The sequence below is a fragment of the Monopterus albus genome, unplaced genomic scaffold, assembly GCF_001952655.1.
Source record: "Monopterus albus unplaced genomic scaffold, M_albus_1.0 scaffold102.1, whole genome shotgun sequence".
Classification (NCBI taxonomy): domain Eukaryota; kingdom Metazoa; phylum Chordata; class Actinopteri; order Synbranchiformes; family Synbranchidae; genus Monopterus; species Monopterus albus.
Window position 1 is genome coordinate 545,605 of NW_018127982.1, and position 13,604 is coordinate 559,208.

The following is a 13,604-nucleotide window of genomic DNA, read 5'->3' on the forward strand; positions in this document are numbered from 1 at the left end:
CGCTGTCCTAATCTTACTGTGACACAGCATTTTTCCTACTGGTGGAGAACAGAATTACAGCCGTGACCTTGAATGACCTGCAATGAAAATTCCACCCAAACACAAGGTAAGAGGTGAAGACAGTATAGAGCAAGTAAAGCTATATAACTGAAGTTGAAATAGTTAGAATTTGTAGAAATACCACAAATATACTGTTTTAATTTCATGGTTTGCCATTAGGTCCTGTAGTGCTCATACACTACCATGTGTGTTTTTTCCTTAATACTAACAGTTCTTGTCTTTTTCAGACTCTGCCAAAGGTCCTTGTGGAAAACTAACAGCATATATTTTTCGAGTGCTATCACAGGTAGAAACATGGCTGGTTTGTGCATACTGTATCTTGAATCTGGTATTAATTTAGTGTGATGATGGTGGTGGTGGTGGTGATGATGACATGCCTAAATAAAAACTGCAGTATTTCAGTCTGTGCAATAAGAATAACAAGTATACTAATCAACAAGCACAATAACCACATATCAAACTTTCAAATAAACATATTATACCTTTCTTCAAATGAAAGAAAAGCCTTTTTGCTCTTTGTTAGGTTTGTTTTTCTTAATTTTATAAAAACCCAGACAGCCTCTCTCATCTGCAGCACAAATATCCCTGGAGGTCAATCACATCCAGTTGCTGACATGCATTGTTTTGCCCTTGAGTGACTGGCCAGTTTGTGTATAAATCTATGCAGGTATTCAGTGGCTCAGTGGAAGTTGTTGGGAGATTCATTTAGCTTTTGAACTCTAATGGCACGTATTGCAGTGTTTTGCAGCTGTACTTCTCTTTCTCTCTGGGTGTGGGGGTGTCTGTAAACATACAGTAGTGTGCAAGATGTTTGCATGCCTTTGTTTGTGTATGTGCATATCTGAGCCATAATGTCTGTGCTTCAGTAATTTGTCTATACAGCTAAGACAGTGCTGTCCCCAAACAGAAAAGAGGCTGGGTGTGGGAGGTGGGAGAATTTACTGGGAGCTGCACAGACAATGCTGCAGGCTGAGTCATTGAAACAGCTGTGAGCACACTCCCTTGTGCACACTTTCTTACACGCTAACAGCAATAATTTTCACCACAGTCATATTTGACAGACAAGATAGAGCACCTGGGGAAATGGAACAGACCAAATTTACCTATGAATTATGGTATAGTGCTGATTTCTAGGTTGTTGGTTGTTCTCTTGGTGAAGCTGACACAAACTTTAAATTTTAGCTGTGCTAAGCAACAAACTATTACTGGCAACATTTCTAGCAACTTCCAACATCAACGCTTCATACACCTGACAAAACCAGCTACTTTGTGGTGTTCGGCAACCGTATCCCAAAACACTCAACCTCAAGCAACTATCAACAGTTGTTCTGTAATTTGTCTAGACAGCTAAGACAGTGCTGTGCCCAAACAGAAAAGAGACTACATTAACCTAAAAATACACAGCCACCCTGAGACACAGAACAAAATGAACACTCCCAGGGATGTTTCTGCTTCAGTATTCATCTCCTAAATGTGTGACTGCAGTGTGTTCAGTAGCCATTCTGTAACTTTGTCTCTCAGCTGTTTGGTGTTGGGCAGGTAGGATACATTTGGTTTGCATGACTCAGTGGGGTTGATGAAGTAAACATGCTGCAAATCCAAAACTGTGCACTAAACAGACTAAAAGCTCCAGAGAGCTGCAGAGCTGGGCATTATAGAAATTCTCTATTATTTTGGTATTTAAAACTGCTTTCATTTTGCTTTTGTGAACATCAAATCACCAAAAATCTAAAGTGGCATAGCCACAAAATTGCACAGACACTGTTTTTCCTGTAGAGCTGTCCTGGATGTACAGTATAAAATCCTAACTGCTTTTCATGATCACAGGTTGGTATCAGGCCAGGAGTTCCATTAATAATATATTTCTGGACTATTGTAATTCTTTTTATTTCTAAATATGGCTCATAATTTGATTTGGAAGAAGCAGAAGGCATCAACTTTATCTGACAGGTCAGCATTAGCTCTGTGGCTTAGTTTCCAAGCTTCATCAGCAGTTTTTATGTCTCTCTTGTAGGTTTCAGTGCATTTTTGCTTCCCAACAATAAATTTGAAGAAGATACTGCACAGTATTTGGCTTTGATTATTTGTCTCAGTGGCATATAATATTTCCAGTAGGGTGGAGTGCTACACATTCCTCAACTCGTGACTCGGAATAACTTGAAGCATTAAGTATAATTTTAAAATATATGCGTGCAGTGAAACTAAAACAAGACAATTTACTATTGGCAATTAGATCTTTTGGTTTGCAGTTAGCCTGCACAAAATATACAACTGCGAAGACTAATAACAATATGTGTGGAGCACCTCTAACATTTTCTTTGTAAAACCTTAGAATTTATTTCCCAGGTGATTTTATCCCATAAAATCACTGTTTATGGGATGCAGTGCCAAGCTTGCTCAGTCTTACTGAATGTAATGTGAAATGTTGCAAGGTGCATATAAAGTGTAAAAATGTGTGGTACTAGAGCAACACCTAGAGGTGATTGACTGCAATGACACTACAAATTCTTCTGTCTGTGGAAGATTTAACAGCGATTTTATGATAATTATTTTCACATAAGACCGGGTTGAGCCCTTATGAGTGTGGATGTAGTTCAGTATCTTTGGGGAGACATAGCCTTTTGCTGTTGCTCCATCTTACCTTGTTCATAAGATTTAACTTACATTGTATTAACAATAATGGCAGACACTGGCAACTTAACTACATGTACAGTACGAGAAACATGAGCACATGGATTTTATCCTAGTGCACCAAAGTCTTGAAACTGAGTGGACCTGTATGAACCTCATTCTCATTACATTCTCACCACAGAGCAAAATGCCTTCTAAACATTTGTAATATTTACTAAACATCATTTTTTTCACAATGCACTGAGCTGCAGTTCTTCCCTCAGTGATGAAACTGTTCATCTGAGAGCGAAGTGCCTTTTGCAGCCACTCTGATCTTTACACTTTTGTTCCACAGATCTCGGTTTAAAAGTCATGTTGCTATTTTGGCTTAATATCTGACCTCTGGCCTTCCCAGCCATCACATGTCCCACCAGCTAAGCAGAGGTCTGGCTCTATTGGCAGGGCTTGTATGTCCATCAGAGCGTGAATGCCTCTCACAGGTGGAAAGTAAAGGAGGCCTGAATGCTATGCACTGTCACTATCCAGGCTGCTATAAAAAGAATGTGGTATGCTGGCTGGGGCTCACTGTTGGTCAGCCAGTGTGTGTGTGCACAACTTAGAAGGGCTGAGGGTACTGTGTTTGGTTTAAGGCAAACTCAGGAGAAACACTGAAAGCATGACTGCTGTGCATCGTTTGGTTATTGTCCGCCATGGTGAGAGTGTGTGGAACCAAGAGAACCGTTTCTGTGGCTGGTTTGATGCTGACCTCAGTGAGAAGGGGATGGAGGAGGCCAAGCGTGGAGCCCAGGCTATCAAGGATGCAGGCTTAAAATTTGATGTGTGCTACACCTCTGTGCTGAAACGTGCTGTCAAAACTCTGTGGACCATCATGGAGGGCACAGACCAGATGTGGCTGCCTGTGATTCGCAGCTGGCGTCTGAATGAACGCCATTATGGAGGCCTCACTGGTCTCAACAAGGCTGAGACGGCTGCAAAGCACGGCGAGGAGCAGGTGAAGATCTGGCGCCGCTCCTATGACATCCCACCTCCACCCATGGACAAGGACCACCCTTACTACAAGCTCATCAGTGAGGTGAGACAACAAATGAAAGGAAAAGAGGTTAACTCATTTAGAATAAGCAATAGATTAATATGATTTTTTTCAATGTCGAACCATTCAAGAGCAGCTTCAATCAATTAAAATACCATAAAGCAGCTACTGGCATAAAGTAGGTTTGAAAAGCATCAATCTTTGCTCAACAGCCTTTTTAGTTAATTCTGTAACTTTTCTCAGATGTTGTGTGAGTCAACTACCTTCTGCTTTCTACCTCCAGTCCCGGCGCTACAAAGGCCTGAAACCAGGTGAGCTGCCCACATGTGAGTCACTGAAGGACACCATCGCCCGTGCCCTGCCTTTCTGGAATGACGTCGTCGCTCCTGAAATCAAAGCTGGGAAGAACGTTATCATCGCTGCTCATGGAAACAGCCTCCGTGGCATTGTCAAACACTTAGAGGGTGAGCAACTGGACAAAAGTAACAAAAGTAAAAGGACAAGGAAGATTGAAAAAGGCTCTGTGCTGATATGTAGAGCTGAATGTTGCTATTAAAGCAACTCAAAAGACTGCAAAATTAAATTACCAAAGATTTTCATTTTACAATGACTGATTTCATTAAATTTGCAGGCAAGGCCAAGACCTGCTTAATCAGTAAGGTACTTCTTTTTAAACACACACACATAGAGTTGTGGATTACAGTGTGTAAAAATAGCACGCATGAACTCTTCTTACACTACAGCTCAGGGACAGGGAGAGGGCCATGAGTTTGGTTCCCATTACAGTCACGACCTTTATGTAGAAAGGTTGCACTTTTTCAAGAAGTGGCCAGACACGGATAAGCTACTTACACAGGGCAAAAGTAAATGTCAAGATTGGAATGGTACAGTAGGTGTCAAGGTTAAGAATGAGAGAAAGAGGTAGCTCAAGTTTCCTATATCAAATTACAAATTGCTGTCATCAAAATATAGTCAGATGTAAAGAAAGCCTGCCCTGCTGACTACATTTATTATATAGGTTCATTGTCCCTCCTGTCGTCCTAGCTGGGACTTGGACAAGCTCCGTACTGTATCAGTTACATTCCCTCTGTTCTGTCTGCTGATCGGCATGTTTGGTCTATCTCCCCGTCTCTCTAGATATGACTGATGCAGCCATTATGGAGCTGAACCTGCCCACAGGAATCCCAATTGTGTATGAGCTGGATGCCAACCTGAAGCCCGTTAAGCCCATGTCTTTCCTTGGCGATGAGGAAACTGTAAGGAAGGCCATGGAGGCTGTGGCTGCCCAGGGCAAAGTCAAGAAGTAAGCCTGCTCTGGAGGCTCTGTGAGAGGAAGAAGATGAGACTGTCCCCCTTTGTCCTTCAACCTTTTCCTCATATCCATTTGTCCATCCTTGTAGTCCATTCCAACTGGGGAAATGTTTAATGGTTCTTTTGGAGACAGGCCATTTTCAGCATGTTAACCTCCTGTTTGTTTAAATGACAATCCAAGCAAACAGCTTGGCCCCACATTTTATGCAGCCACACATCACTCAGCCCTTTTAAATTGTGGTCAAGCCCTATTTTAAGGGCCTCACCACCCTGGCACAACCAATAAAGAAACCATGTTTTTATGTACGTCTGTATCTGATTAATTCTCTTTTCCCTTTTTTTTTCTTGGGATTATGATCCTTATCTCTTCTTCTTCTTTGGTTGCCCAGTTGTAAATTAGTTGTTTTAGAAAAGTGCAAAGGTGCTGTTAAATCTTATCCAGCAGGTAGAGGGAGGGGGAGGGGGAGGAGAGAGAGAGAGTGTCTGAGAGATAAGTCAGTGGGTTCATGCTGGCAGAATTCCCATGATGCAGGCAAGAGCTTCTATGAGAGTTTTTACCTGTCCTCTACTGCAGCCAGATAATAATGAGAAACACACAGATGGAGTCATTTTAAGCAGTTTTATATTATACAGTGGTGAGTCATTATGTTCCATGATTAAACATTTCCACTGTGCTGGGCATAGTCTCCTCAAGACATTTAATCCCTCCAGTGGATTTCCAGGAACATCAAAAACCTTTTCCTTTAATTTGTCACCCATCTGCATGTGAAGTGAAACACACACTAACAAGACTAAGGGTCCCACTAGCAGCTCTGTGAAGCAGTGCCTTGAGTTAACATTACAATACTAATGTTACAAACCCAACATATTAATGATGACAGCGTTGACATGCTAATATTTACTGGGTATAATACATTTGGTTATGGTGTTAGCATGTCACACAAGAGCATTAAACATTAAACACTGAGACATCTGGTAATGCATTTTTACCATGTTTGATTATAGAACAAATTACCGATTAACTGATTAAACCTGATTATGGCACTATATGAAAAGTTAAGAAATCACTACTGTGAGTACATTTGATCCTAAAGGTAACATTGGTATCTCTGCCAAATTTTAGGGCCACCTATTCAACAGTTAAGATTTTTCAGTGTGGACCAATGGTGTTCTAACAGACTGACATCACCATGCCACAAGTATGACTACAACACCTTAATGAGTCTGTGTCATTTTGAAGTTTTCTTTTTCCAACAGAATTTTACACACACACGAGTGATTCAGGCACTGTATGTGTAGTCACCGCAATACTGTCATACTTTCTTTCATTTCTGAGTTGAAGAATCAGCAGCAAATTATGAACAAATTCACCACAAATTGCATATTTATTTCAGGATTGGCATGGTCTTACGGTTTATCACCATAACATGACATGGCAATTCTTTCTGAGCAATAGACAACAACATATTAAATTACAATCATTACAAAAACACATGGTATCAGACACAAACAGCAGAACAGAGTACAGCAGGACAGCAGGGAGGAAGTGAAGTTAATGCTCCTGGTTCAGACTTGCATGCCACCTACTGGCCACTAACAGTAACACCAGGTAAGTGTGAGTGAGTGGGTTAAAAAATTGTTTTACCTAATTTCACTCCACTAATAAAAAGTTTTAGTCTTAGGTTTGTATGTCAGTAAACATTGACAAACAAGTTAAAATAAGAATTTTGTTTCTGTGACAGACAAAATTTGTCTTTTTTTGACACATCCTTTTACAGTAACTACCCACAGGTAGGTTTTACAAGTTGGCTTGCAAGGCTTGTCCACAGTCTCACTTTCATTTGACAGGTAATTATGATAGTGGTTAAAATTCAACATTTAAATTAAAAATAAATTCATCATCATCCTTTGGAAAGAAGGTGTCTGAGCCAGCAGGCAGACACTGAACTGTACCAAAATTCAGGAGAGAAATGTTTTCCACCAGGCAGAGGCACTGATATTGATCCAAGTTGTTTGATGCGATTAATGTTCAAACATGACCAGGAGCTCAGCTCTGGTTTACATCTGAGGTGTTTTGATCAGTAACATTTTTAGCAGCACTCTGTCTCTTGAAGGGCTTGAAGATTCCTGGGAGAGACGCTATCTTGTATGGATTTTTCTTGTATGTAACGGCTTTACTGATTTCTTCTTTGGATGTACATACATACTCTGCAGCACTCGTCACGTTCTTTTCTATGTTGTTGATCAACTCCCCCTGGTAGAAGAAAATATATAATTGATTTTGCTCCCATGAAAAAGAGTATTCCTTCATTACCAAATGAGGCAGCCATCTTACTTGGATCTCCAGCAGCATGGCGGTGTCAGTGAATATGTCATGCAGTTGCTTGATGCTGGACTCGAGGCTGATGATATCCTGATGACGAGATTCAATCTCACTCAGAGCCTGGCTTGAAATCTGAGCATTGGAGTTGATCTGTGGAAGGAAAGGTGCACCAGTTGTTTGAATAATCATTTAAGTAGAGTCACATTACATTCTAACTGCATATTTGTGTCTGCATCAACAACAAAAACAAAACTACAGCAGGTATTATTAACTACTGCATAACCATTACACTAACATCTGATATGAAGATGGCAAGATTGTCATGGTGCAACATCTCCTCCAACTCCTCATCTGTAGTCGCTTTATCCACTGAAATAAAAGTTAAAGAAGCTGTTCAGGTTAGTTTAATAGTCATCATTTAAAAGAAAGAATTAAATTACCTACCATAAAATAATCACAATATCATGAGATATGGGGTTGTGGGAAGAATTTTCACTAACCACGAGATATTACAGTCAACATTTTTGAGCTGTCTTTACATATGAAGAAACAAGAAATGATGATCTATGTAAATGATTCAAAATAATTAAGAAAAAACTGCAATGAAAAGACCAGGGACCTTCAAAAGAAGCATGACCATAACCTAACAGCTGTGCATTTAGCTTTTTTGAATTTAAATTAAGCACTGGCTTTACCACTTTAAATGGTGGCACAATTTATAATCTAGGCTACATAAAAAAAAAAAAAGATAAATAGTAACTATTAATTTTAATATTTTGCATGTTGGGTGTAGTCTTACATTTGACCAAGTGGGTTAAGCATACTGAACTATGAAAAAAGAACTAAAACACTGATGAGGAAGAGGAAGTTGAAGATAATCAAAAGAGACTGCAGTAGTGGTAAGAATAAATAATATTAACCAATATTACCATCCTCTGACTGTGAAAGGCCATTGACATAGAAACAATTTGCACACTGCCACAGGTTGTCTTACTAGTAAACAGCTGGCAGACATCCCTCCTCTTAAAATTTGACTGTGTTGATATAAGATCCGTGTGTATGATATAATATCCTTTTACACTACACTGAGCTGACTGAGAGGAGAAACACATGTTTATGGTTTGGGTCCCTTTGTTTCTGGCAACTCACCAATCTCCAGTTGTCTCTGAATTTGAGCCTTGCATTTCTCTCTGAAGGAGATTTGTGCTGTATGGTAGCCCCTCATGACTTCAGCAAACCAACGAGTCAGATGTGAGTGCTGGTGAAAGGCAGATGACAGATTTTGATATCAGGTTATTGAGCTAAAAATCACAAGGTATTAATATCTTGTATACAAACCACTGTCAGTATTGGTTTTGTTTGTATCTCTTAATTGAAGAGCTGGCCATCTTTGTGCACCTGGCTCATTAGTCACAAACCTGGTTCTTTTGAATACGCTGGATTACTGAGTCACTTTTACTGTTCTCATCCACAGACATGTTCTCCTGCATTGCTGAAAAACACATAAGAAAGATCTCATATGAATAGAAACACAGGATTAAATTAAAACCTCTACAATGTCATGAAAAAAATCTTCAATACATAAACTCTGCACCACAGGGCAAACGGTTAGTTGCTCTGTGAAATGGTGATGACCAGCAGTAGAGCAGAGTGCAGTCCCTTCCTTTTCCATCTATTTGCAAGTGAAATCTTGTTACAAGTGTGATGTGCTGTATAGTTCCTCCTCACTCTCACTGTGATAATACACAACCATACATCAATAATACCTGTGTACACTGAAAAGCTTGATGTAAAACCTGCTGCATCTGCACTAATGTGGTATGTCCCAAATACACTATGAGTCAAAACAGTATCTACTGTATAAAAGTGCATATGAAGTATCTCCACTCACAGTTTAACTTGGCTCGGACCAAGTTTGCATTCTTCTTGACCTCACTGTTTAGCAGCTCCAGTTCCTCTTTATTTCCTAAGAACACCGTAACAGGTTTTCTTCATATTTCATAGACGCAATCATTTCAGTTTACTACAGTGGTTTCAAAGAGCTTTTCAGACCCGTTCTCTTCTTGCACACTTTCTGAGGCAAATGAAATTTTACATGAAGAAAGATTTTACAATGAGAAATCTGCTCATTTTTACAAAATGAAAATTAGTTTTTAGAAATTTTAGCAAATTAAAAATCAAACTGAAATCTCTCATTTACAAAAGTATCCAGACTCTTAATTCAGTACTCTGCAGAAGTCTCTTCGGCAGCACTTCACATCCTCGGGGTAAGGCATTATTCCATTCTTCATAGCAAATCCTCTCGAGTACCATCAGATTGGATGGGTAGTATCTGAACTGCAGTTTTCTGGATTCTCCATAGACATTCTATGAGGTTTAGGTCTTGGGTCTGGCTGGGCCACTGTGACAGTCCTAAACCTGTCCTAAAGCCTCTCTGGCATGTCTTGGCTGTATGCACTGGGACACTGTTGTGCTGAAAGGTAAACCATCACCCTAGTCTCAGTTTGGCCAGACGCCCAGGTCTAGGAAGAGTCCAGGTGGTTCCAAACTTCATCCATTTCACAGTTATTGAAGCCATTGTGCTCCTGGGAACACTCAACACTGTGGCTCGCCAAAATTTAATCACAGAGGTCTACAGAGAGTTCCTTGGGCTTCATGGCTTAGTTTTTGTCATGACATGCACTGTGAATTGTGGGACCTTATATATACAGGTGTGCGCCTTTCTGAACTATGTCCAGGAAATTCAGTTTGCCACTGGAAGACTGCATTCAAGTTATAAACACATGTCAGGGATAATCAGGCAACAATTTGGAGTCACAGCACAGAGTCTGAGTACTTTTATAAACAAGAGCTTTCAATTTTGATTTGACAAAGTTCACAAAACACAAAGTTTATACATTGTCATTATTGATTGTAGGCTGATGAGCAAAAAGTGCCAATTTTATCAATTTAAGATGAGATCTACAACACAATAAAGTGTGCATATACCAGCTCACTTTACTGTAAAATTTAGCTAATAAAAACTTAATCAACATTTCTGAGTAAGAAGAATTATGAACAGATTTTGAAACCATATTGAAAAATTGTTTTACTTATTTTCTTTTTGGGTTTATGCGCTAATGTAAGATCCAGTATGTATGTGTATGCAGATTCAGAGGTGGAAATTAACTATGTAATTTTACTCAAGTACTGCACTTAAGTGCAATTTTGAACCATCTATCCTTTATGTACTTGAGTATTTTAATTTTCTACTTCCTACTTTGCCTTCAATACATTTCAGAGAAAAATATTGTACTTTTTGCTCACTATGTTAATTTGATAGCATTAGTTACCTGTTACTTTTCAGAATGAGGTTAATAAAACAAAATACAGCATAATCAAAAATGTATTGATCCTCGGTGTAAAATTCACAAGCTACCCAGCAGCAATTCAAATCATAGCCCTACATTTACCAGCTGCAACATTAAATGTGATGTACACAATAATACATGACTATATATAATCAAATAATAATATGTGTATCAGTGCATGCTGTGCCATTTTGTATGAGTACTTTTACTTTTGGTTCTTTAAGTATATATTTTATGCTAAAACCTTTGTACTTTTACTTGTGAACTGAGTATTTTTACACTGTGGCACTGCTGCTTTTTGTGTAAGTAAAGAATTTGAGTATTTCTTCCACCACTGGATTCTTGGTCTAAAATATAAAGGTGTGTTTGTCAAAGGTTGCTGAGCCGTTGAGCTTCTGTTGCTCTGTTTGTCTTACAGTGTTGTGTGCCCTGGAGGATATGTCTGCAGCAGCACGACAGGGGAGGCATCATATTTCTATAGTCTGTAATTTGAAAACTTATTAAGGTCAACGGTGAAACTCAATATTTATATCTTGAACTATGATAAAGTTGCTCAGTACTTACTCCTGTCTTGATTTGGAGAGGAGAGGATGGCGCCTTGTCTTCTCTCCACCTCCTGTGCTTTACAGGATATATTTTCAATGAGGCTTCTCACCTCCCCCACCTACACATACAAAAGCTTAGCTTATGGTCAGTAGAAATAATGATACAAAACACACGCAAACTGTGTGAAGTTCACCTTTTTGAAAAAATCCTCCATTTTGACTTTGCCCTCTTTTGTCTCTCTTATACCATCCTGCTGCTGGTAAAAAAAGAGACAGAGATAAAATGCCACCTGCAGTATTTCTCCAGATCCATTACATTTTGAACAGCATTAATAACGGCTATTTAAGCCTTTAAAGAAAACAAAAATCCTTATAATAAGCTTCCTCTATAAAAACCCTAGCTATTAGCCATTTTCTTCTACTCCGCCCACGGACTTTCAGTCTGTTAACTTCTAAAACCTGTTGCTATAAATACTGACAGCATGAGCTTAACAACAAAGAAATCTAAACACCTCCTCGATTTTCTGTTACTTTCGATATTCACGAGAAGACTCGACCTTGTACCTGCGAACTGTCCTGGTGTGGGCTGTGCCGAGCGCACCTGTATAATAAAAACCGCGGGCACGCAGGCGCGTTACCGACCTCGCTAGTAAACAACCTGTGTGTCCTCAGGCTAAAGTAGACACACAGAGAAGGAACACTTGTTCACTGTGTAAGATAAGAGACCAGTGAAGCGTTTTGCTTGTCTCCCGTCTGCGTTTATGCGGTGGAAAGCTCGACTGTGATGAGTGTATGAGGTGTTATAGTCTCTCCGAGGGCGGGGCTCTGTGCCTACATGACGCCCAATAGGCTGTCTCCTGATCAGTTAGGGACTTACCCAGGTTCCTTTGTCTGTGTTATGGTACTCTATGGTAGGTTTAATTTCATTGTGTTGTCATTCATCCAGCTGAAGAGCATTAGAGCAGCTAAGACTAACCTACAGCATGGGGTGGACATAACATCAACAACTGATTAAACTGCAAAATTCATGCACATAAAGGTTTGATCAAAACGTATCAGTACAGTTGTGAAAACACAAACACACACACAGAGTCACACACCATAATATACATTAGACCTGCTTGTTACAGTAAGTAAAACACCGGTGCAGTGAGGGCAGTTTCCTGGCCCAGCTATTATTCTATTATATTTTTATATAAGTCTGTGATGCTGCCTCACTGTCATGTCACTTGAACAGGGTCATTGTGTTACTAGTAGCATCTTCTACTTACTATGACAAGTCAAAATGCATTAATGGGGCGGCTGGCAGGGGCTTTACAGTGGCTTTGGTGTGAGTACACAGTTTATTTCTGGTTTTATTTTCAGCCGTTTGTTGTTCAGTAAGCATTCTCCCTGGCAAAAACAAACATATCAAACTAAATAAGAAACCTCATCAGGTTGTGTTGTTTTTCAAAAGCTCCATTGTCTATGGGAGTATATTCATTGAGTCGCATTCACTGTGTTAAGAAAACTAATTCTACCTCTTTTTTCATGAATACCAGCACTAGTGCCAAATCAAGCTGCAGCGTCTATGCCAGCCCTTATTTGTACTATAGTGCAGTGGTAAAATTAAATGTCCTCCTTCCTTCCTGGTCCTCTTAACTCTGCCTGGGCAGTAACTGCAAAACTTTGTCAGTTTACACAGCTGCAGCTTCATAGCACCATGGAAATGTTTTGTTGTGACATATGTTGTACTTAGAATTTGTTGGAGGAAGTGTTGTGTATATATTCCAGTGAAGCACAGAGACAACCGGTGATACTTCAAATTAATATGATGCATAGAGCTGTTTTCTTGGTCTTTGTGTAAATAGTAAGCTCGGGTAGGCCCCTCAGGGAAAAAAAATAAAATAAATAAAATAAAATAAAATCCTGTTAGGCTATGCTCTGTAAAAATCTCTTTATGTAGACTTACAAGCACTAAGGTTCCTTTGCTTCTGCTTCTGCTTCTGATGGTGCCTGTATTATACCAGTGTATAACAGTCGCAGTCAATAAAATGAATTTGATTTGGTTGTGCAAAATAGCAATAGCTAGCACTGAGAGTACTAATACTGTTAATGCATGGCCTATATGTCAATAGCACTCTGTACACTGTTTAGTTAAAAAAAGAATATTACTGTAGCAAGCTTTTTAAACAAATTATAATATTACCAGTAACAAATGAAATAAACATCCATCCATCCATCCATTTTCCTCCGCTTATCCGGGACCGGGTCACGGGGGCAGCAGTCTAAACAAAGATGCCCAGACTTCCCTCTCTCCAGACACTTCCTCCAGCTCCTCCGGGGGAATGCTGAGGCGTTCCCAGGCCAGCCGA

The 13,604-nt window shown here is 39.6% G+C and overlaps 2 protein-coding genes across 5 annotated transcripts; one reads left to right on the forward strand and one right to left on the reverse strand.

The window, feature by feature from the left end:
• The first annotated feature begins 3,346 nt into the window (after nt 1-3,346).
• On the forward strand, nt 3,347-5,179 carry pgam2 (phosphoglycerate mutase 2 (muscle)). The gene is made up of 3 exons (XM_020609860.1): nt 3,347-3,763; nt 4,005-4,185; nt 4,859-5,179. The coding sequence occupies exons 1-3, from the start codon at nt 3,347-3,349 to the stop codon at nt 5,026-5,028; spliced, it is 768 nt and encodes a 255-aa protein (XP_020465516.1). The 3' UTR covers nt 5,029-5,179.
• A 1,227-nt stretch (nt 5,180-6,406) lies between these two features.
• On the reverse strand, nt 6,407-12,065 carry LOC109965647 (syntaxin-2-like). Of its 4 annotated transcripts, none has more exons than XM_020609842.1 (9): nt 11,815-12,065; nt 11,445-11,504; nt 11,270-11,369; nt 9,247-9,321; nt 8,774-8,847; nt 8,505-8,613; nt 7,651-7,724; nt 7,368-7,505; nt 6,407-7,286 (listed from the first exon to the last, which is right to left on the reverse strand). In XM_020609842.1, exons 2-9 carry the CDS (start codon nt 11,463-11,465, stop codon nt 7,080-7,082), a joined length of 798 nt encoding a protein of 265 aa, XP_020465498.1. In that variant the 5' UTR covers nt 11,466-11,504; nt 11,815-12,065; the 3' UTR covers nt 6,407-7,079. The 4 variants fall into 4 exon arrangements, with proteins under 4 accessions (XP_020465498.1, XP_020465499.1, XP_020465497.1 ...); XM_020609843.1 differs by having other exon boundaries at nt 11,763-12,065; XM_020609841.1 differs by having other exon boundaries at nt 11,445-11,507; nt 11,763-12,065.
• Nucleotides 12,066-13,604: the final 1,539 nt, after the last annotated feature.

Bases quoted from the DNA above. Each gene is read 5' to 3' on its own strand.
- pgam2 (XM_020609860.1), top strand. From the start codon at position 3,347: ATGACTGCTGTGCATCGTTTGGTTATTGTCCGCCATGGTGAGAGTGTG. The intron at 3,764-4,004 runs GTGAGACAACAA...TTCTACCTCCAG, and splicing joins ACTACAAGCTCATCAGTGAG to TCCCGGCGCTACAAAGGCCT. The intron at 4,186-4,858 runs GTGAGCAACTGG...CCGTCTCTCTAG, and splicing joins CATTGTCAAACACTTAGAGG to ATATGACTGATGCAGCCATT.
- LOC109965647 (XM_020609842.1), bottom strand. From the start codon at position 11,465: ATGGAGGATTTTTTCAAAAAG. The intron at 11,370-11,444 runs GTGAACTTCACA...TTGTATGTGTAG, and splicing joins TGGAGGATTTTTTCAAAAAG to GTGGGGGAGGTGAGAAGCCT. The intron at 7,506-7,650 runs GTTAGTGTAATG...TTCCTTCCACAG, and splicing joins TTGCCATCTTCATATCAGAT to ATCAACTCCAATGCTCAGAT.